General features: G+C 35.9%; 3 protein-coding genes and 1 pseudogene across 52 annotated transcripts; 2 read left to right on the top strand and 2 right to left on the bottom strand.

Annotated features, from left to right (window-relative positions):
- The first annotated feature begins 1,322 nt into the window (after window positions 1-1,322).
- Window positions 1,323-5,805, top strand: LOC114826603 (VIN3-like protein 2). Its single transcript, XM_029107219.2, has 4 exons — window positions 1,323-1,613; window positions 2,844-3,504; window positions 4,171-4,490; window positions 4,722-5,805. The coding sequence occupies exons 1-4, from the start codon at window positions 1,562-1,564 to the stop codon at window positions 5,576-5,578; spliced, it is 1,890 nt and encodes a 629-aa protein (XP_028963052.2). The 5' UTR covers window positions 1,323-1,561; the 3' UTR covers window positions 5,579-5,805.
- Window positions 5,806-6,495: 690 nt separating this feature from the next.
- Window positions 6,496-7,539, bottom strand: LOC114826604 (BURP domain protein RD22-like; annotated as a pseudogene).
- Window positions 7,540-7,691: 152 nt separating this feature from the next.
- On the top strand, window positions 7,692-12,537 carry LOC103425660 (uncharacterized). 50 transcript variants are annotated; one of them, XM_070825894.1, is made up of 11 exons: window positions 7,692-8,051; window positions 8,410-8,507; window positions 8,864-9,063; window positions 9,290-9,368; window positions 9,535-9,613; window positions 9,861-9,920; window positions 10,094-10,235; window positions 10,335-10,386; window positions 10,626-10,771; window positions 10,955-11,063; window positions 11,763-12,537. In XM_070825894.1, the coding sequence occupies exons 2-5, from the start codon at window positions 8,500-8,502 to the stop codon at window positions 9,593-9,595; spliced, it is 348 nt and encodes a 115-aa protein (XP_070681995.1). In that variant the 5' UTR covers window positions 7,692-8,051; window positions 8,410-8,499; the 3' UTR covers window positions 9,596-9,613; window positions 9,861-9,920; window positions 10,094-10,235; window positions 10,335-10,386; window positions 10,626-10,771; window positions 10,955-11,063; window positions 11,763-12,537. The 50 variants fall into 50 exon arrangements, 49 of the variants coding, with proteins under 49 accessions (XP_070681995.1, XP_070681996.1, XP_070682001.1 ...); XM_070825895.1 differs by having other exon boundaries at window positions 11,012-11,063; window positions 11,763-12,315; XM_070825921.1 differs by having other exon boundaries at window positions 7,752-8,051; window positions 8,413-8,507; window positions 9,299-9,368.
- A 5,578-nt stretch (window positions 12,538-18,115) lies between these two features.
- Window positions 18,116-20,798, bottom strand: LOC114826605 (protein SICKLE). Its single transcript, XM_029107221.2, has 3 exons — window positions 20,582-20,798; window positions 19,796-20,116; window positions 18,116-19,336 (listed from the first exon to the last, which is right to left on the bottom strand). The coding sequence occupies exons 2-3, from the start codon at window positions 20,109-20,111 to the stop codon at window positions 18,576-18,578; spliced, it is 1,077 nt and encodes a 358-aa protein (XP_028963054.2). The 5' UTR covers window positions 20,112-20,116; window positions 20,582-20,798; the 3' UTR covers window positions 18,116-18,575.
- Window positions 20,799-23,378: the final 2,580 nt, after the last annotated feature.

The raw sequence follows: 23,378 nt of genomic DNA on the forward strand, positions 1-23,378 counted from the left end.
ACAATTACCATGAATTCATAGCCAAGTAGACATACTGGTTACGATTTGTGTAGTTCCATATAATTATTCATTGAGCATAAAGGGTTTCAATTATCTATATGTGGCTAGACATAGCATGGGTAGAGAGTTAGAAACACGGTTAGTATATTTTGACAGGAAATATTGACGAATCAAGGGATAATTGCTAGCAACATGAGAATAATTTGATGTTAATATGAAGAACGTGGTTAGATGGGATTGAGAATGAGGAACTTGATGTCTTAGTGTTTCCATACATTAATATTTTATAATTCATTCACTTTTTCTTTGTCTTCGATCAATTGTTATTTTTATTTGTGTTTCGTTCTTTTGCATAATTTAATTTGTCAATGTTACGTCTTCTTTTATTTAACTTTAGTTTAAAGTTAGTCACAATAGTAATTTTAGGATAACCTGATTCTTGTTAGAACGACACTTTACTTATCACTATATTACTTGGACGATATTGTGCACTTGCAATTATCACAACACAACCCATTTGTTTCCACTTGATGCTCCAGGTTTTCATTGTTAATATAAAAACAATATAAGAAAATTAGAAGTCGAGTATAATAAAGCATCATTGTTATAAGTAGAGAGTAATAGTAATAACATATAAGTGGAGAGTAATTGTTACACTAACGCGATGAATTAAGTGAAGGTCGCGCAAAAACAGCTTAAAAAAAAAGTAAAAAAACTTGTGCGACGAAGAATCGCGTTGTGGAAGACACATTTGCACGATTGCCTAATATCATATAACATATGAACTATAATTGTACACCCATATTCCACATAGACCGTCGCACTAAATATATCTCCTACTCTTCACAAACTCAGCCAACAAAGACGGAAATAGATCTCTTCCACCAAATCCTCTCAATCAATTAATTCGGGTCCTTAAAATTTGATCCAACGGCTACAAACAAAAAATTCATTTTAAAGTTATAATAATTTTAGCCGTTTGATTAAATTTCAATGACCCAGATTAATTGATTATGAAAATTTTGTGGAACAGATCCGGAGATGATCAATTTCCAACAAAGACAACCCTAATCGGGCAACCCTACTGGAAATTTGCTTAAGTGGAAGATGAGGTTTAGCAATATAGTAAAGCAAATAGAGTCGGGCACAAAAGAAAGAAGACCCATCACCTATCCACGGATTATAAAGTAGAAATTAAAAAACTGAAACCCAAAACTTCGAAAGCACCATAGAGAGAATTGCATGACGCATGCAGGCGCGTGGGTTTTCCCACGACAGAAAAGCAAGAATAAATAAATAAAACCCAATTTGCCTCTTGCCCTCTCTTATTCTTGGCAATTTTTTTATTATTTCTTTTCTTTTTCTTTACTCGGATGCCACTTTTCCTCTCTCTCTCTCTCCCTCTCTCTCTCTCCGTTTCATGAGTTTTTTCTTGTTATCCTCGTCTCCCTCTCTCTCTCTCTCTCTCTCTCTCTCTCCCTCCCCCTCTCTCTCTCTCTAGGAACAAGTTCCCTGGATAAAAATAGTGTCTTTGGCTTTTTTGCCTCCTCTGTTGAATACAATGAGCAACCCAGAAGAAGAGAGGGCTTCAAACATGCAGTCTGTATTCTCAGGTCACTTTTCCCACTTTATATTTCCCATTATTTTTTTATTTCTTCATATAAATTTGGTGGGTTTTACTCTTTTGCAGTTGATTTGTTAGTTTTATGTACTTTATGATTATCGTATTCCACAATGACAATGTATGTCATCACAAAAGTATTATTTGCATCTGAGTATGCCTTTCTTTTATATTTGCCTCTCCCCCTTTTTTAGTACACATAAATATTGCTGTTATCCCCAATGTATATGTTGCCCAATGCCTAATTTTTTATTTTTTTTTTAATAATTAGGTTATGCTGATGATTCAGGTTATGATTTTTCTGGGGTTTTGGGGTTTTTTGTATTTTTTTAAATAATCAGACATGGCTGTTTGTTCTTGCTAGAAAGTATTTAGGGAGACACTGTTTAGATTGACTAATGACGGCAACCAGCATTGCCTGTCGTAAAACTTTGTTTGCCCTTGAACAATTATTACTCATTGATATTGTGGTAAAGCTGTTTTGTCATAAGTTATTTTTTTCGTTAAGTTTTGTGAACTCGGAATCCTAATGGGGTTTTAGGAATGAAGTTTATGTTTCTATGGGAGTGGACGCTGAAATAGTAGTCCGTCGTTTGTCATTGTCAAATGACTAATTTCTGTCGATATATTTGAGTTATACGACGATACATCTCAAGAAGAACAATTGTGATTTGAGAGCTACTTGTTTTATAAGAACGAACAACTTGTCTGGTGGGGTTGTAGCTCGTGTGGTATGATGTATTTTAGTCACACTGAAGGCGAGAGTTCGAACCTCTCCATTAATTTTCCTTGTGCCAAAAGGAACCAGAGTCCATATGTGAACACCATTTTGGTAAAGTCTACCAAAATTAAAGGGCTATCTCAGGTTCACAAATTAAAACTTACCTGGCAAAAGAAAGAAACAACTTATGGTTGAACAAATTTGGAGAAGACCAAAGAGGTAACGAGTTATTTTGCAGCAAGCTTAGGTGTGGCCTGATTCCCTTTGGTACTTTGTCAGTGCATGGATATTCATTTTCAGTCTGAGTGTGGTTGATTTATATGAACACCAAAGATAAACCATGAACGTGAATCGTATATTGTCCTGTATGAGTATCTACTAGGTTTAAGTGATTATATTCAACATTTTCTTGGTTGCAGATAATCTGTAATTTCATCAACTTGTGTTATAAAACATAAGACATGAAATTCAGTTTGACATTTGGTTTTTTTATTTCCTCAGGTTTTGTACTTGACCCTGAAAAATGTAGCAGCCTAAGCTTGGGAGAAAAGAGAGAACTAGTCCGTGAGATCGCCAAATGGTCAAACGATGCCCCAGAGATTCTAAGTTCCTTTACCCGTAGGGAGCTTCTTGAAATTATCTGCGCCGAGATGGGTAAAGAGAGGAAGTACAGAGGATATTCAAAACATCTAATGATACAGCAGCTTCTGAAGGTAATTGATTTGAATTCTAAGAGCAATACTAATGGTAATCCTGAAGTTGCTCAAGCCAAAATTCAAACTGGAAAGAAAAGGAAAAGGGAAGCTTCCTTTCAACCTCTCTCTGACACAGGTCATGTTTCTCCGGTGACAACTAAAGAAGGAAATCCTAAAATCCAAGTTTGTCATAATGTAGCATGCAGAGCTGTCTTCGGGTTAGAGGAGTCTTTTTGCAAAAGATGTTCTTGTTGTATCTGTCATCTTTTCGATGATAACAAGGATCCTAGTCTATGGTTGACCTGTGGCTCTAATTCTGCTGATGAGAATGGTCCATGTGGAATGTCATGTCATCTGGAATGTGCTCTAATGCATGAAAAATCTGGCTTTATGAAGAGTGGGTTCTGTCCAGAATTGGATGGAAGCTTCTATTGCGTTGCTTGTGGAAGGGTTAATGATTTAATGAGGTAATGAATATTTTTAAGCACCTATGACCATTTAATCTCAATTACTTACTCTTAACTGCATTGTATGATATTATGATGCTAGCCGTGTATGTCTTGGTCAGTAGGACAGAGTCCCAACCTAGAAAACCAATTGCCTATTTATCAACTTTAAAGACATCTACAGGTGTTGCGTTTGTGTGCCTGTCCACGCATGCGCACACAAAGGAATGCGGACAGCAAATGCTACATATTTTGCTTCTCCGATGTATCAGTGATTGAACACTACAGAATCTACCAAGCTATCTCTTAAGTACATAGGAAATGGCACACTTTCTACAGCTAGAAATGAAAGATGTAGGTCATGATAATTCCTTCGAAGTATATAGAAACAACCTTTTTTTTTAATATGTCACCTGTATATGTTTTCGTTGGTAATATTTTTGGTTACAAACTATTCCGAGAAAATTTAAATCAATCCACAACAAACTGGAAACTAGAAGTAAAACAGTTAAGACTAACAACTTATTCCAAGGAAATATTTTCATCGATACGAATGTAGAAAATGGTTGGTAAGGATGAGGTTGACAATTCAGGTTATTTGACCTAATCTAGAATGAAAAATATTTCACTTTTCTTCAATTGCCGAATAAAACTGTTTGCTAATTAGATGGTTGGTTTTGTTTACAGAACCTGGAGAAAACAATTGATGATCGCAAAGGAGGCTAGAAGAGTGGATGTACTGTGTCTACGAATTTCTCTATCTTACAAAATTCTTTTAGGAACGAAGAAATACCAAAATCTGCAGAACACAGTAGGAACTGCGATGAAAAAACTGAAAAATGAAGTAGGGCCTTTGGAACAGGTCTGTGCAAAGATGGCACGTGGAATTGTTAACAGGCTCTCTTGTGGTGCTGAAGTTCAGAAATTGTGCAGTGCAGCAGTGGAAACGTTTGACACAATGTTTTCTGTTCCTTGCCCTGTCCATGCAGAAAAGGAAGAGCAAGCCAGTAAGTTATTGTTTTGTTGTTTTCAATAATTTGATGTCCGCATTCACATATGCAGCATCTAGATTGAACACAGCACCATGCATTTCATTTTATATGAGTTCCGTCTGACCCTCTGACTACAGTTGGGAATGAAAACTATTGGCCAGTATCATCACCCTAGTTAGTTAAGTTATAACCAATTCATATATATTTATTGTTCACTGATGTTACTTAATAACTCTATTGTATCAGCTTGCTGCATCCAGTTTGAAGACTCATCCCCGACTTCTGTTGTCATTGTGCTAGAATATGAGGACCGACTTTTTAATAACTTCTTGGGTTGCAGGCTGTGGTATCGTAAGTCTGATGCGAAGGATTACCCAGACCAACCCTCTTTCATTGTTTTGAGGCCTGAGAAGAAATTTAGCATCACCAATCTCCATCCCTCATCTGAATATTTCTGCAAGGTTTCTCTGTTTAGCAACTCAGGAATATTGGGAGTTTGGGAAGCTAAATGGGTCACGCCTGCATCATATGATAGCTCTATTGTGTCAGAGAAAAAGCGGAGGGAAGAGAATGTAGTAGTTGTTCAAAATCATTCCCAAGCTGAATCAACCAATTCTAGTGACATCAAATTAGCTTCTGGAGACCGTCCCGCAAATCTTCAGTTATCAGATGGCGTTGGCAAGAACCAGAGCAAACGTCTCTACTCATTGCCTCCTTTAACTGAAACTGTTTCTTTGATCAAGGATGCAGTTTCTCCATTGACACCTTGTAAATCTAACGGAATGCGCAAAGTACCAGTTTTCAGATGTGCAAAGCGAGCAGAGGAAAGTGATTACGACTACTCTGTGAGAGCAATCAAATGGTTAGAGCATGAGGGCCACGTAGATGAAGATTTTAGAGTAAAATTTCTGACTTGGTTCAGTCTGAAAGCAAATGTGCAAGAACGAAGGGTGGTCAGAGTATTCGTGGACACCTTCATCGATGATCCATCAAGCTTGGCTGGTCAGCTCATTCACAGCTTTGTGGATAAGATTCGCTGCCAGCAAAAGGAAAACCAATTTCTCAGCATGGGTCTTCCACAAGGTTGTGCCATTAAATTTTGAACAAGGGGATCAGCTTTATGCGAAAATGTCTAGTAGTAGGTAGGACATGGTTTAGAAATGTAGGTCTTTGTTTTTTCCTTCTGTTTTATCTTTTGGTTGAAGAAATGTAGGATGTTCAGGGAAACGGGAAACATAGTCAAATGCTTGATCGAAAAGGGTTAAGCTCTTTGGTATTAAATGTCCTACCCTTCGCCTTTGGGTGAGGGTGGACACTTTGCATCCTAAAACATCTTACTCGGAGGAGCTAATATTGAATAGTCCTCAATTTTTTTTTTTTTAACAAACGATATTATTTACATTAAAGAGAATGGGTGAGTTAAGTCTTATAATGGGCTAGCGATAAATTAGACGTTAGATTCACAACTTATATGAAATGTTAAGGGCTTAGAGGCGAGAGAATGACGGTATTACACTCTAAAACGTGTCAAATAACTTAAGTTGACCAAAAATTTGGATAAAATAACTTAGAATATAATAGTAGGGATGAAATTAACAATTTTTAATGGATTTAGGGACTTATTTTACCGAAAAAATAATTCAACGCCTAATTTTCACTTAGGTGATAGTTTTGGGACTAAATTGGCACTTCCCTCTAAAAAAAAGTTGCAACTTTTCAACCAATGTTTTTTTTTTGGGCGCGAAATTTAAGCAATGTCTTTTGAAATGTAATGAAAAGTCACATGTGGTCGTATCATTATGCAGAAGTAATATTTTCCGATGAGGTGCAAACCAAGACACCGTTTAACTTCGAGATTCTTTGCAACCATTTCAAGCCGATCAACATAAAGAAAAATGTCACAAAAGTGTCTTTACGTGGTCTCCTTAGCATTACACTTTTTTATATTTAAGATGTACTGTTTTCGAAATTTGCGTTTCTAATGAGTAAGATGTGCTATGACAGTCAGTAGTCGCACACATAAACACAACTAATTTATCAGGTCTTATGTAATTCCATTTATTACCGGAGGATATATATTCTTACATATAGGCTAGTGATCGATCAGGTCGAACAAATTCAACTAGATCAAGTTGGTTTTTGGTTTGTAACCTAAGCAACATCCTCGGCTTCAAGAAAATAGCAGATGGGAACGGTTCCTCGCTCAACGTTGTTCTCTTTGAAGGCAGAATGATTTGGTTACCATTGAGATGTGTCTTGATGGCAGGCTGCTACTGCTTTGGCTTTCGACCCGTCAGCTCCTTGCAGAGGCACCACATAAGTCGTCGTTTTTTCAATTGAATGGCAGTAGAAGACGGCATACGAATAGTTCATCTTATGACACACCATGATGTTGCTGGCTGCCAGCCTCTTCGCTCCATCTGCGGTTATTGTGCACTTCTGCATGGGGGCAGCTCCTTGTTCCACCTCCGTTGCGATTGCAAGAACATTTCTTGATCCCAGCGTGGAGGTGGCATAGTCGATCATTGACACTAACGAGGTGGCACATTGTTTTGCTTCGTCACTCGCGCCTTGACTTTCACAATTTTGAATGGTTACCTTAATCAAGTCAGCTTCATCAGACCCCGGTTTCACTGATAATTTATCCAGAATTTTTGGCGGTTGGCTTGAACTGAAGGGGATCGACTCTGCAGTTTTTCGGGACAGGAAAGGTGTGGTACTAGAATTTCCACTTCCAGCTAAGCGGTAATTCATTACCCTGCCAGGATGAAGGTCATTCTCCAAGAAGAAAATTGTTCTGTTTCGGTCGACTTCAACTTGTGTTTCGGCTTCAGCGCGAGCGTTCTCTGCAGCAACATTCTGGAAACGAAACAGAGTGCTCTCACCGCCGCCACCGCCTGAATATTTCGCATAAACCCAATTCTCTTCCTTTTGAATTGGGTTGTGAAGAATAACTCCCCCTTTGCCAACACTAAGGAAGTCTGCAGATTTAATTAGCAAGAACATGATAAATCGAAAATAAGTAAGATTATGAGTCTATGAGCATCAGTAAATCAATGGTGGAAGAGGCCGATCGAGGTCTATATGAGAGTGTATGAGTTGTATATATTCTATATATACTAAAACCCAAACACTGGTTACTGTTCTAGGGCAGTGTGCGGACCAAAATGCCCCTCAATTCGTTTGTTAAGCCAATTTTTTGCCAACTTTTCTACAGTAAAATGACTTACTTACCCTCCGAGGCCACGCGTTTATCCTCTCCGGTTTCGATTTCTTTGGGTGCTTCGGTTCTCTCTCTCCCCATCATCAGCTTTTCCTTATTTTGTTTGACTCCTGCTCTCCCCGTCTCCCTCCTCGCCTCACTCTTCTCTGCACCAAGCAGCTCGATTTAGGGCTTCACCATTTCTCTTCGAATCAAGGTCTCTATTTCTCTCCCTATTTTCCGAATCTAGGTTTCCTATCTGTCTGTGGAAAACCCTAGATCTCGCCACTGCCGGAGAGTCCAAGCTCGGCCCTTCGAGCTTCAATCTGCCTTGCAGATCGGCTCTTCTCGGCGCCTCCACCTAAACCCCTCTGGTAAATTTCCCAACTTTTCCCCCAATTCTTTTCTCTCTATTTCTGCGCTTTCGATAGGTTTCAGATTTTCCCTTTCTTAAGCTTATTTTTCTGAAAGGACCTTGATTTTGTGTTTAATTCGGGTTGTTGCGTCGTGAATTTTGAATTTTATGTTTAATTTGGGTCTTTACATAGTGAATTTTGAATCTTTAGCCTGATTATGCTGTAATTAATTTTAATTTTGTGGGTTCGAGTAAATTCCTCACCTTTTCTTTTCGTTCTTTAATTTTTGAGTTCGATCTGTTAAATATGTGTGATTACTGGGTTTTTCCTATCTGTTAAAGATTGAGACTTTTGTTCTACCAAATTTGAGTTGCAGCAGAAGGAAGCTAGGAGGTGCAGCAACTGGAAGTCGGATTTCACTCCTGTCATTGCAATTAGATCAGGTTCTGGCTGATTTGATCTGAGCATGCACATGTACTCTTCTTCTACTCTTTCCAATTATACACTTTCCATTAAAAAATTTCATGTAAAACCTGAAATTTGTAGTGACTCATTGTTTACGTTAGTACGTGGGAGTAATAAGGTGGGGGAGCTACTCAGCTGATCTAATTATGAAAGGGGAAATCAAATGGAAACAGAAGGTTTCAATTTTTGTACGTTTTTAAATAAAATGGAAATCAAACTTTTATGGGTAGGTAAATAAAAACAAAAAGTTTGATTATTTTAACTCTTTAAATGTTTAATTAAATTCCAATTGAGGAAAGTAGTTTAATTTTTTCAATTTTCAGATTGAAAATCTGAAGGTTGTCTGTAATCTTTGAATTCCGCAGGACTCCGTTTGAAGCATCACCAGGAACTAGAAAATTAAACACTTACAACACAGCTGTTAAAGACGTTAAAGTATTTCAATTTGGCTATTGGCAAATATGTTTGGTGTTTTATGGCGAGAGATGGTTGGTTTCTGCTTCTAATTATGTTAGCAGGAGGTACATGAGTGATCACTGCGACGGTTGGTGGACCTCAACAAGAGGTATTTACTCGAAGGGTGACATTTTTGTTCAGTTGCATTTAGAATTTTAGTTAGAGTAACCGTTATTTGATTAATATAGTTTGCTTAATATTGTTTGTATGAGTTGTTGGGATAAAGATTTCCCATGAATGTTGCATCATATATGCATTATTGGGCATGTTTATTGCATAATGTTGATGTACTTTTGGAGTTTCCTTTATTGATTTTATAATTAATCAAAATGTAGCATATCCAGGAGCTTATTCGTTATCTGCAATTTGGACTCTGATGGCTGGCTCTTGGTGTAGCATCATCTATTGGTCTTGGTAAGTGCGAGTTATATTCAAAATAGCATGAAAACTCACAACCTGGATACTGGAAATCATTATACAATCCATACTTGAGGGCAAGTTCTCTTTTCTTTTTTGTTTAGTGTGGATTCTCTCTCTTTTGGAGTTTCCTTTATTGATTTTATAATTAATCAAAATGTAGCATATCCAGGAGCTTATTCGTTATCTGCAATTTGGACTCTGATGGCTGGCTCTTGGTGTAGCATCATCTATTGGTCTTGGTAAGTGCGAGTTATATTCAAAATAGCATGAAAACTCACAACCTGGACACTGGAAATCATTATACAATCCATACTTGAGGGCAAGTTCTCTTTTCTTTTTTGTTTAGTGTGGATTCTCTCTCTTTTTTTTTTGTAATTTCTGGTGCTTTCAGTAACTTAAATGATAATTAGTTTTTTTTTTTCCTTTTTGAGGTTTTCTTTTTTGTTTTAATTTACAATTTTACTGATTTTTATGTATTTTTTGAAGGTTGTGATACACTCATAAAAAGCATACGATTTCTTCAGAAAATTGGCAATTGACTCATCAGTAAGTCTATTTTTTGAATAGGAACTATTCAAAACGATGTATGATTTATTTTTTCATAAACTATTAAATCACGTGCCTTTGTTATTTTATAAACCCTCTATAAATCCACTATGTAGCGCCATTTTTACGTTTTTTTTATTATAATTGACTAATTTGTGATTGTGTTTGGTTAGGGAAATGCAGAGAGAAGACGTTCCCAGTAGGTTTAGCAGAAATACCAAAGGAAATGAGGCAATCCAAATCAATGGCATACAGAGTGTTCGGAACTCAACGAAAAATGAGAAAGGAGCTGTAGTTGATTAGAAAGAGCAACAGGTTTGATGATGGTTGCACTGAATTCCTTATGTGATGATTCAATTTTGGGTTTTAAATAATGCTCCTGTTTGAATTTTAAACTCTTGATTTTCCATTCAGTGATTCAACAAAAATTCTCCCCAATGCTGATTTGCTTACGGCGGTGTTTAAGGTAAATTTTGCTCCCTTCCAAAATAATTTTCAATGAATTATGTCTTCTGAGTAGTATTGAAGCCAGACATTGTATCTTTGAGAAAGTTTATGTATAGTTTCTGCAAAAGTTTAGTTTGGAAGTAGTATATATCTGTATGTGGAGTTTTGCTTTTTTCCACTGTGAAATCAAACCCCTCTATCCAGTCTCTTACATTCTTGATATGCTCATCCCCCGAAATCTTCCTTTCTCATCTAAAGGCAGATCAGAGAATTCAACATTCTCAGTGGTCAAATTTTTTACCCAAGGTGGGTCTCGAGTCAATCAGCGGTATGCCTTCAGCTTTGAATGAGAGCTTTGGCATGTACTCGGGATCTAGGGGATAGTTGGTTCAACCTCTCCCGTGGTAGGTAAACTTAATTTGGAAGGAAAGCAACTCAATGCTTTTTTTTTTTTTTTTTTGTAAGAATGCTACTAGATGAATGGCAGATTTATCATATGAGCGTCATTGAAGTTTTATCTTGAATCTGAACAAGTTTTTGTCAATTGTTATTTTCAAAGGTTGTGACAGTTTGTGCTGGCCTTGCAGAAATTTTTGTGATCATAAAATTGTCATGTGATATTACTATTGTCAATGTTATGCAAGGAATAAAGTTTGTAGAAGGTTGCTGATCTACCTATGCTGCCACCAAAATAATGTATGTAAAAAGTTGCTGATCAACGATAATAGGTAGCTTGCAATTTTTTTTTTAATGTATCTTATTAAATGGATTTGAGAGCTGCGATATTACTGAATTATTTTAACAATTTACATTAGTAGCTTTTACTTTTTCACATTGTTACCGAGAAGCATGAATATCATAAAAAATAAAAGAAGTTCTGAAGTGATGATCGAAGAATTTAAAACTGCTGATTAGTGTATGTGTGCAAATACTGTAAACAGGAATACGAATCCATAATTGAATCCCTATTTTGGTTGTACATGTGTGTAGAATTTTTTACATATTTTATACGCTTTAAAAACCCGCAGCAACGCGCGGGTACTTATACTAGTAATATACTATTTGTTGGAAAATATTGGTATATTATGATTATTTGAGTTTGTTTGTTAGTTAGTATATCGGTCTATCCCATCCGAATTAAACTTTCTAGGTTTTGCTTTCTATAAATATATCTTATGGTTTAGCATGAATAATAAGCCATTCACATTGTAGGTTTTGCTTTCTAGGTTTTGCTTTCTATAAATATATCTAATAGTTGTGCATTCTGATATTCAACTTGGTATCAAAGCAGGTTTGATTTTTCGAGACTTAATCTGTTCTTGATAGGTATTCATGTTGTTTGTTTGATATTAGTATTCAGTATTAGTTTTGAAAAAAAAAAGAAATTTGAATCAGTTTGCTGCATCATGTCATCATCCTCTGCTACACATCGAAACATCACCGCATCCCGCCGACCGAGATCTTGTGTACTCGCAACATCGACCGCCATTGGTTTTGACGAAGCCCAGACTCGAGAACCACAAACTCGGATCCAGTTCGTCTCCACCTTGGATCACTGCCGTTGTTTCTGACTCGCACGCCGCTGCACCATGAACCAGACCCGCATCGTACCCACACCCCACTGCCTGCCTGAACTTTCCGCTGCATCGTCACCACGCCACCAAGTCCCTCCTGCAACCTCGCTATCTGACCACCACATGCTATAAACCCACATCGCTTGCTGCCTTGCCTTCACACTCTGGAGCCTGCGTGTTTTATTGCTTGTCTTGCTAATCTAAAGGAAAAAAATTCATTTGCTTAAGTCACTGTTATTTAGTTGTTTAAAAAGTGTGATGTTGCACTTGTTCGCCCAGAAGAAAAGAGAAGGAAAGAAAAAAGAATAAGAGAGAAAAAAAAGAGAGAAAAAAGAAGGAAAAAGAAAAAAATTGTTTGGAGTTTTTGAGGCCCACACAAGTTGTTAGCTTGTTTGAGATTGTTTTGTGACTGTCACTCGAGTGTTTGGAATTGTGACCACTCAAGTGATAGTGTTTGTGTTTGTTCGGTCGTAGTTACAATTGAGATATGGAAATCTCGTCCGTTTAGTAACGGGTTCTTTCCATATTCTTAACTCTAGCCAATCAGAACCAGAATCAGTTTGCCATCAAGAATGAAGAATCAGTTTGCCAGTTAAGTCAAGTTTGCATGCCTACCAGTCCGCATCTGCTTGTTTGTAAACTCATGTCGTAACCGTCATGAGTTTGACGGGGGGGGTGTTGGAAAATATTAGTATATTACTATTATTTGAGTTTGTTTGTTAGTTCGTATATGGGTCTAACCCATCCGAATTAGGGTTTCTAGGTTTTGCTCTCTATAAATAGAGCTTATAGTTTAGCATGAATAATAAGTCATTCACAACGTAGCCTTTCGGCGTTCTCATTAGTTTAATAATATTCTTATTTTATTAGTCTTGTTCGTTGCGCACTCTGATATTCAACTCTATTTACCCTGCCTGACGAGTTGGCTGATATATTTCGGCATTGGTGTGTTTGGGAAGACAGAGTTCCAATAACGTTGCGATAGTGGTAAAGGTAAGGTAGCAGCATGGCTTCCCACCATTGTGAGCTGGCATGCAACATTTGAGATCTCAATTAGTACGAGATATTAAAGAAAGCGATGAACTTAGTAAATTATGAGTTCAATTTGAGATCTCAATTTGTGGAAACTATCAATCATATATATATATATATATATATATACTGTAAAAATGAAAAGACCCACTTACCTAAGGTCCGCGCTACAACTCCTTAGCACGAATATTGAAGCGTCACAAATGATCAACACCTAGAACAATTATCAAATCACGTCTCAGAATTCTTATCGATTGAACACGTAACTTATATAAAACACATCCCCAAGGACGTTCTAGAATGATTTGAAACCCATTGACCAAAAAGTCAACCGTCAGTCAAAGGTCGACGGTAGGGTCCATGATCCTACATAACTCAATTCAGAAGATCCACTCCTCGGATTTCTGATACGTAACTTCCAAAGATACACATTATGCTTCTAGAACATGATATTAAAGTTTCATTACGATCCAACGGTTAGATGTCCGCCAATTGCAAATTCAAGTGGCGGTCAACGTTTTATTTTACGAACTTACAAATCCAATTTGGGAAGATCCGTACATCGGATTCCCAATCCATAAGTTTCTAATATTCTCAAATATTATGTACTAGAATGTATTAAAGTTTAGTGACGATCAAACGGTCGAATCGTTGATTGCTATAATATTTGAATGGCGGATCTTAACGAAATTATACTCAAACAATGGAATTCCGCCAATCAGGTATCAAATATGGAATCAGGGCATCCAAATTACCCTAGGATAGGCTGGTCAGGTCTCGACCCATGCGCCGCCGCACGTGGTGGTTTCCAGCAACCAGAAACCCACGTTTTTTACTAACTCCAAATTCTACCAAAATTACAGGAAGTTAAAGCTCAACAAGAGGAACAAGTTTTATACATGCCACGAAGTCCAGAAGTGGACGGAAGATGGTTAATTTCGCCAATAAAGCCAGTGGGTGCCTAAAGCTTCCCGGTGTTGATTTGTCGCCTACGGTAGTCCAACGTGGTCAAATCTAATCGGGATTTACTCCTAGGATGATGCGCTACAAAACCCAAGTGGCGGTGTCGGCCATCATTTTTCCGATTCACTAGAAAAATGAAAAGGGTGGCCGAAGCACCATTGGTTTCCATCAGGTTTTGTGGCCTCGCACCGCCACGCACAGAGGTTAATCAAGGTGGTTCTTGGTTGAGTTTTGTAGAGAGGAGTGAGAGCTTCAAAAGGGTGGTGGTGGTGTCGAAAAATTCCACTGGAGTTGGCCGAAATCGGCAACGAAAAATGGGAGGTCACGATGGGTAGATAGGAAGAGAAGGCTGGGAGCTTTCTCTCCCCTCTCCTAATTGGCTATCTCTCTCTTCTCTAATTTCTGATTGGTCCTTCCCCCTTTAATTTGATTGGTTACAATTCCCACATGGTGGGTGGGAGTTTAATTAGTTTATAAACTAAAATTTGAGTAAACAGTTTCAAATGTCCATAACTATACCGATGCAATCCGGACTCGCAAACGACTTTCGTCTATCCGTTCGAAGCTTCAAGATCTATTCAGAAACATTAATTGTGAGAAACATTAATTGTGACTTCGAACGGTCAACGAAGGTCAAACATTTCATAAAAATTACTATTTTAAAATTTATATAACTTAAAATCAAGGACGGGTTGTTGCAATTAATTTAAATTGTATTTTTGCCTGAAATTTGTCTTCTTTTTAAGTTTCATTTATGTGGGAATAATAGATTATTAATAATACTTGCATTTTTCCTTCGGATGAGCTCATTCAACTTGCAAATAACGTATCTTCATAATAGAAATTTCATATCCAGAATTGCTTTTATTTGAAAATCATCCTTATAAAAAATCATTCAAATTGGAGAGCATTTACTCATTCAAATGCATCAAATAAATCAACAATATTATGGGTGTCAAGTAACATATTAATAATGAATTGTCCATTTATTTGATACATTTGAATGACCAAACAATCTCTTATTTTAAATGATTTTTTGCAAGGATAACCTTCAGATGAAGATTAAGAAATTAAATAGTTCTGATTGAGAAAATTCTACGATAAAGATATATTATTTACAAGTGGAGAAATGACTGCAGGTATTATTCATATAAATGTGAAATTTCATTTATTTTTCTCTCTTTAATTGGTAGGACCTAAAAAATGTGGAAAAACAAATTTATTTTTTTAGGGTTTTATTAACACCTCGCATATTGTTGAATACACCCCACTTTTAATTTTTCAATTAAATTTATCTTAATACACCCCACTAATTTTTCTGTATTACCCTCACACCCTACACTTTCTACATACACCCCACATTCTTCACATACATTCAACATTCCCTCATTATTCATTCTCTCCACACCTCCAAATTTCAACACTCTTGCTAAACATGTAAATGCTAAGGCCATCTCCAATCAAAGGGTCCAGAGGGCCAGAGGGCCGAAAATAGCCCTAAAACCGTCTCCAACCGAGGGCTAGGCCAGAGGGCTTGGGAATCTGGGAGGGCCCCACGGGATCGGAGAGGGCTGGAGGGCTGGCTATTTTTTTTTTTAATGTTTCTTATTTCTGTCGGTTATAACCGACAGAAATAATATAATATATATTATTTCTGTCGGTTACAACCGACAGAAATAACATTTTGAATTCAAACTTCCAACGGCTAGCGCCACTAGCCGTTGTAAATCCTTTTTTTTTTATGAATTTAAACCTTTTTTTTTATGAATTTAAACCTTTTTTTTTCTTTTTTTTTCTATAACTTCCTATAACTTCTATTTTACAAAATTTGTTTCAATTTTTTTTTAATTCTATTTTTTTCCTATAACTTATATTTTACAAAATTTGGTTCATATTTTTTTCATATAACTTCTATTTTACAAAATTTGTTTCATATTTTTTTTTTAAATTCCATTTTTTCCTATAACTTCTATTTCACAAAATTTGTTTCATATTTTTTTTAAATTCTAATTTTTTCCTATAACTTCCTAAGCCATTATACAACATTAAATTAAATTAAGTAACATGAAACAACATTAAACAATATGAAACAACATTAAATAACATTAACCGACATAAAAATTATACAACACTAACCAACATGATTTTTAAATAAGTTGTAGTTTTTAAATAATAAATTATGTTTGGCCCTATGGCCCTTTGGCCCTCGGTTGGAGACGGTTTTTTTTTACAGGGCTAAAACGAGCCCTCTGGCCCTCTGGCCCTCGGTTGGAGACGGAGGCAAATATGACCTTGTACTGTTCATTAAAATATTAATATCTTGGAGAATCTTGGAGGGCCAGAGGGTTAAAACGAGCCATCTGGCCAGCCATCGGTTGGAGATGGCCTAATGAGGTCGATTACATGGCATTCAATTGTTGGTTGATATTACTGGGAGAGCACAAATCCACAATTTGCAACCCTCTCTGTTACTCATTTAGAGTCAATCTCACAAAATTTTGACCCAAAAAAGAATGACACGACATGGTGAACTTTTATCTTTTTGAAAATTATAATGGGTTCAATTCTTTTTACTGTAAAAAACTTAAAAGAAAGCTGCCAAGCTTATCACTTGGAGAAAATTTGTTTATATTATAATGGATTTATTCATATTTTTTCAAAATTATAATGGGAACAATTACAATGGGTTCAGTTCTTACATTTTTATTTTTATTTTTAGGGTTTAGGTTTTTATCAATTCGGGAGTTTCGGTGAATTAGGGATTTTTAAGATTTTATGGTTATGGTTTCGACATCTATGTAAGAACGTATAAACATAGGAAAATTTTCATATTAGTAAATAATTTTTGTGTGGTGTGTATTCAATTTTTATTTTTTTAATTTGGGGTTAAATAGTCATTTCATGTTAAAATACATGAATCATTTAATAATAAATATTTATGTTGGCGAGTCAACAATATGTAGTACTAATAAAAAAATCATATTTTTACTTCCATTTTTATGCCAAAATAGAAATTCTACATCTCGTCCATTAGAGAGCTTGCCAGCCGAAAATGTAAAATACCCGTTTCAAAGCATGATAAGAGACTTGGGAAGAAAGAAGATGCTCTTAATAATCCATGGGAGATACGATCGATCTTAGCCACTGAAAGTTTTGGATATTTAATTGTTTAGAAAGTGTGTAATTGTTAGAGATCTAATATCTATGGGTTTTAAATTCTAGTTGTTTTTTTTTTTGGTTAACAAGGTAAACGCCAAAAAAATAAAACAATAAAACAATGCTGTGCTTTGAAAAAAAAATTGTTGTAAGAATAAACGGCTGTGAAATAAATCAGCAGAGTGTTTGGTAAATTTTTTTGTAAAAGTGATTTTGGAAAGAAAAAAAGCAATTTGATAGTGGGTGTTTTCATTAAAGGAGCACTGTAGCTCCGTGTGCTTTGCAAAAAAAGCCATTTTTCCAAAGCTGCAAATAGCAGCTTCAACTTTTTCCTTTGATTTCAGCTTATTTTCACAGCAGCTTCTAAAATAAGCTTTTTTTTTTCAGTTTACCAAACACCTAAAACCCTCACAGCTTTTTTTCATTGGTGCTTTTTTTTTAAGCACCTCACTCTCAAACCACCCCTAAGAGGTCCCAACCGAGTCCACCTTGTCGAAAAGAGGCAAGAGCTTGATCGAAATCAAATGAGCCAAGAAAACACAATAAACACAAATTAGTTAGTTCATCCGTCGTAAAATACTTAAAACGATAAACATGACAAAGTTTATAAATCCAATTCATGTGTAACAACTCACGACCAGCCTGCACTAATTCACCAAGAAGATAATTGTCACTAATTCACCAAGAAACCCATTTTGCCACGGGATTTCTAATCCCAAAATTCTTATTGGTTTTTTTAACTTACGATTAGAGGTTAAGTTGCATATTATATCATCAAAATTTATTTTTCTTTCTTTATTTCAAATTGAAAAGCAAAAGGATATAGTGGTTTGACAATTACTAATATTTGTACAATAAAGCAGCCAAGTAAAAGTTTTGAAATGAACTGCAAACTAGTTTTGAATTTTTACGAGGGGTAACTAGGGATTTTCAGTATCATTCATGAAATGAACTGCAAACTTGAACAAAAAATTTCAGCACAAGGAGATCTTTCTTGGGTGAGCATAACAAGCAAAATTGAACTTTTCCTGCAAATGGAACTTCTGTAATTGCAACCTTAACTTGGGAAACATACAGACTAATCCCGAGATTACATGTTAAACAAATCCAGAAACCAGCATCCAGTTGATAATAAAGCCACGCTGGTTTTCGAAAATTATTACAAGCCAACTCATCAAACTTCAGGCGCTTTTAGAAATACATCGATCCAGTTGGTGCCTATCTAGCACCAGTTTTGTTTTCCGTCTTGCCCGCAAGTGCATTAGTATTGCTTAGTTCTTCCTGGAATCAGGAACAACTGTTGTATACTTGGTGCACTGTTGACAGCTTTACTGAATGAGGTAGCCTGAGTGCTCTGTCAAGCTTGGCAGCCAAATGCAGTTGTTTGAACCTTCTGAAAACTTGCTTCCGTGCTCCGCTTTGCCATCTTTATGACGGGTGCATTGTATCGTGAGAGACTCTCACTAGAACTCAGGAGCAAAGGTTATGTACTTGGTGCATCATTGACAGCTTCATTTAATGAGGCGGCCAAGAACTCTGCCAAGCTTGGCTGCGGCATGGACTTGTTTAACGCTTCTGAAATGCTTGCATTATTTGTGCTACTAGATCTACCAATTGAGGGTTTTGAAGAGCCATGGGTGTTCAAACATCTCAAGGGAGTATCTACCCCCTTCCAGATTACAGGTTCTAGAAATTTCCATGGGTCTTCAACCATGGAAGCATTGTAAAACCGCTCTGGCCCTGATTGTCTGTCCATTGCCCGACCATGAGAACCACGCCACCCACCTCTTCCTGAACTTGAACTAGGACTAGGGCTGCCTCCATGTACTGATTGAGGTCTTGGAGTATGGCTGAACCAGTGCCCCCTGCCTTGCCCAATAATGGAACCAGGGCTTCCTGGTGGCCTAAATCCAGGGCTTGTCGGTGGTCTAAATCCAGGGCTTCCAGGTGGTTGAAATCTAGGGCTTCCTGGTGGTCTAAATCCCGGGCTTCCTTGTGGCCTAAATCTAGGGCTTCCTTGTGGTCCATACCCAGGGCTTGCTGGTGGTCTAAATTCAGCTCCATTCCAAACTTCAGGTCGATTCCCGTGATGCATAGGGAAAGGTCTTTCCATTCCTATGGGGCTTCTTTGAGGACTAAAATTTTGATAGGAACCTAGTACTTGGTACATTCTCTGGTCAGGCGAATAAATTCTTTGAAACTGATGAGCAGGAGAAGCAGTCATTTGAGGGTTCCTTGGTCCTCCTAAATCATGATTAAGAGAACCAAAATTAAGACGAAAGAACAACATTAAAAAATAAAATAAAAGGCAGAAAACAAAGACGAATTTCAAGTGTTCAACACTTTGGCATAGAGCATCCAAGCATGCATCAACTATTACAATATTACATTTATTTGATAAGAATACGACTCTAACAATAAAATGAAATTAAACCAAAAACGACCAATTTTTTCCATCACACGTCAGTGAGAAAGTACTGGTCTAGTGACAAGGAAGCATAGTGTTACCGGTAGTTTCCAACTCCATACCCTAAGCTTGCAAAAGTTATCCAAGAACAAAGTTTGTGCCTTAGAATACGAGTTATGCAATACATCGCGACATGACTAGAGTGTATGAAATTTGAAAATAAAGTCAAATGCGAAATCTACGTGTGATCATACGACAACGTCAAAGAAAACTTTGTTAAGATAATTACACATTACCTGAAAGAGGTGACGGAAGCCTTGCCCCCGGAAACCCACCAGTATTTGAATGACTAAAATTATCTTGTGCAATCTGGTCGCCGACTTTAATCCTTTTATTGTCGGAAGAGAAGGCTGCCATAGGATCTGAGTAAAAGTCAAACCTAAAAGGAGCACAGGGCTCCTCCAGGACTGGTATAGCTGTAGTATCTTCGGCCAACGGATTGGAAAGGTAACCAGGGACGGCTGAAGTTGTAACATTATGTGAAGCTTCGGTCTCTTCAGCTTCGACGCGCATTGCTCTAAGCCGTTCCTTTCTCTTCTCGGATTCGTCCATTTAACCTGGATACACAGATTGCGCAAAACCCATTTGAATAAAGTAACGTTCATCAACCTAAACACTAAATTTTTGTCAAATTAATATGAATTGAGGCTAATTTTGAAACCCTTAGTAAAAAAAATCTTCAAAGCAAGAGCCTTTCGACTAAGCCCTAATTTCACATGAAATTGAAAACCCCAAAACCCTAAAAAAATTTTATGATTTTAAATTTAACATGGCAATTGTACATGTATCAAATTCTTCAAACGCTGAGTAAAAGTAAGGATTTGTATGAACTGTATTATGAAAGGGGACTCACAAAAGTTAGATAAAAAAAAAAACAACAATAATTATTCTGGAAATAAAACCAGGGAGAGTCTGCAATTTAGAAAAAGCTATGAGACTGTTATAATATGAGTCTGAAATTAAACGCTAGCAGAGCAGAGAGCGGGAGATGAGGGAGGGAGAGGGAGAGGGAGAGAGAGTACCTGAATCGGAGGCGGTCCGTTTTGTCTTCTGTTGGGAATACCCGAGTTTGTCTGCCTTGGGCTGGGATGCAGAGGAAGAGACTGGTCACTGGTTGACGAAAAACCAGCGACTTTAATGAAAAGTAACCTAATTACCAAATATATATATTTTTTACCAACGATATTATCTATGCTAAAATAAGGGATGAGCTCCATAGTCGGTTAAAATTAATATTCTTTAAATTTGTCTTTGGTGGGAATTGAACATAAGAACTCACACTTATAAAGTGAAGTTAATTGTAATTTAAGTGGCAATTACCAAATTATTTCTTTTCACAGGATAATTTTGTTCTATATTTTACTAAATAAAGTACGGGTTATGTCTTAGGAAAACAAAATACTAGTTTAGGAAGATTTTGCCTTACGTGATTTTAAACTCGGAACGTATAGATAGAAATTCAACACCGTATCTATTAGGTTATTGGATCAGGTACTTAACTTGTTTTATTGAAGACATATGCTAAACATTTAACAGTGTGATGCTTAACTAATTCTCTCACATTCTTAATGTAGATAATATCGTTTATTAAAAAAAAAAAACTATGTGTCAACAAATGAGATAGGTCACAAACGGACCAAATGCAATTTTGAGTGCTGAAAATTTGAAGTCGGATGATGTACGGTTTGGAAGCGTGTTACTCATGACATGCTAACTGGTAATAAAAAGTAGGATAAAAATTGAAAAATTGTTTCGAATCCAATCCTTTCGAAAAATCAACCCATGAAGTGGTAGAAAAACAGGAGTATTTTGCTCACCAATATAACTGTAGTGTATGATTACTGTATACATATTATTTGCTATATGTCTTTTTATTTAACGTTAACTTTTACATTAGATGCTATTTTTTAATTTAAAAAAAATTAAGTAAAATTAAATGAAAATACACTTAATAAATTATTAAGTATATGATAGGGATGGTGAGTAAAATTGCTTCCTAGAAAAGGACAATGATTCACATGCCCGCGGTCTTTGTTTTATAATTTATCTTTTATTTACTATTGAAATATTCACATGTATTTGATACAATCCCCATACACCGGTCAAATATAATTCATATGAATATATATATATATATATATATATATATATATATATATATTAGATGTTAGATTAGCCACCGACAGGATTCAAACTCACTCCGTCATACAAAGGCCCAACTCATTTCCACCACTGTGATAAAGAACCATTTGCATATATATATATATATATATATATATATATATTTAATAAGATTACCATTTGACCATCTTGTATTAAATACTTGTAACTATTGTAGCAGTCCCTAAAAAAACAAAGAAAAACTAATAAAAAATGCTTCAAATTTTTGAATTTTAACCAAAAACCATATACAAACTTTATTTAATGATAATGACAAGAAATAAAAAACAATCCAACCCAACCACATGTAAGCACACACCAACCAATTCAATTATCAAATCAAAACTTTGCTGTGATTGTGAGCAGATATAATTGATAAGAAGACTAACGTGCAGTGCAAAATAAGTAGTGGAAGTAGTACAATGAATGATGAGATGGAATGGATGGATAAAATAAATTATTTTTAAAATGATGAGATGGAATGGATGGATGAAATAAATTATTTTTAAAACATTTCATTGGGAAGGAAAACGTGAGAGTGAAGTTTCAATGGTTTTTTTTCTTAGAAAAACTAATCAAAAATAGTTTGAAATCTTTGAGTTTTAAAAATAAGGACAAAATAAAAGGTAAAATGAATAGTACCAGGTTTGACTTTTAGTGTAAAAATATGATTTTTCGTTAAAGTGAACAGTACCGCGGATTTTTTGTTATAACTCTCTTTCTTCTTTTAGAGAGGGAGAGAGAGAAATCTGTTTACGTACAGAAAGAAAGAAAAGAAAAGTAGTAATTTTCAACAAAAAATCAACAGTGCAAAAGCAGCACCCAAATTACTTTTTAAATATTTCATCTGGAAGGAAAAGGCTCACAGAGAGAGAGAGAGAGAGAGAGAGATGGAGTGTAAGGAAGAGATTGTGGGGGTAGAGCCAACCACATCCTTTCAAACTGACATCAACAAACTCCAAAAAAAATGTAAAAAGAGAGAGAAATTTGAGATTAAAAAAATATATATATTGCTGACATCAATACATGACAGTAATTTGTAAGGAAATAGTTTAAAAAATAGTGATAGTGATAGTGCTAGTGTTCGATTTTAAGAAATAATCAGTATTTAGTTTCCGAAATAGTTAATTTTTTGTTTAAGAAATAGTCAGTGCTTAGTTTATGAAATAGTGACAGTACTAGTTTACGAAACAGTGATAATACTAGTGTTTGGTTTGAAAAATAGTCAGTGCTTAGTTTACGAAATAGCGATAGTACTATTACTTGGTTTAATATATAGTCTATTGTGTTCAATTTAAGAAATAATCAGTGTTTAGTTTACGAAATAGTAATAGTACTAGAGTTCAGTTTAAGAAATAGTCATTGTTCAGTTTACGAAATAGTCAGTGTTTAGTTCAAGAAGTAATGATAGTATTAGTGTTCCATTTAAGATATAGTTAGTGTTTAGTTTAAGAAATATTGTTCAGTTTAAAAAGTAGTCAATGTTCAGTTTAAAAAATAATGTTCAGTTTAAGAAGTAGTCAATATTCAATTTAAGAAATAGTGTTCAGTTTAAGAAGTAGTCAATGTTCTGTTTAATAAATAGTCACAGTATTAATGTTCATAAAACTGAATAATTGTTGTGGTCTATTTTATCTGACAGAGGGACTAGGGCCGGCG

Source organism: Malus domestica, chromosome 08 (assembly GCF_042453785.1).
Source record: "Malus domestica chromosome 08, GDT2T_hap1".
NCBI classification, from domain to species: domain Eukaryota; kingdom Viridiplantae; phylum Streptophyta; class Magnoliopsida; order Rosales; family Rosaceae; genus Malus; species Malus domestica.

Bases quoted from the DNA above. Each gene is read 5' to 3' on its own strand.
- LOC114826603 (XM_029107219.2), top strand. From the start codon at position 1,562: ATGAGCAACCCAGAAGAAGAGAGGGCTTCAAACATGCAGTCTGTATTC. The intron at 3,505-4,170 runs GTAATGAATATT...TTTTGTTTACAG, and splicing joins AGGGTTAATGATTTAATGAG to AACCTGGAGAAAACAATTGA. The intron at 4,491-4,721 runs GTAAGTTATTGT...CTATTGTATCAG, and splicing joins AGAAAAGGAAGAGCAAGCCA to CTTGCTGCATCCAGTTTGAA.
- LOC103425660 (XM_070825892.1), top strand. The intron at 9,064-9,289 runs GTATTTACTCGA...ATCAAAATGTAG, and splicing joins TTGGTGGACCTCAACAAGAG to CATATCCAGGAGCTTATTCG. The intron at 9,369-9,534 runs GTAAGTGCGAGT...ATCAAAATGTAG, and splicing joins AGCATCATCTATTGGTCTTG to CATATCCAGGAGCTTATTCG.
- LOC114826605 (XM_029107221.2), bottom strand. From the start codon at position 20,111: ATGGACGAATCCGAGAAGAGAAAGGAACGGCTTAGAGCAATGCGCGTC. The intron at 19,337-19,795 runs GTAATGTGTAAT...ATCATGATTTAG, and splicing joins GCTTCCGTCACCTCTTTCAG to GAGGACCAAGGAACCCTCAA.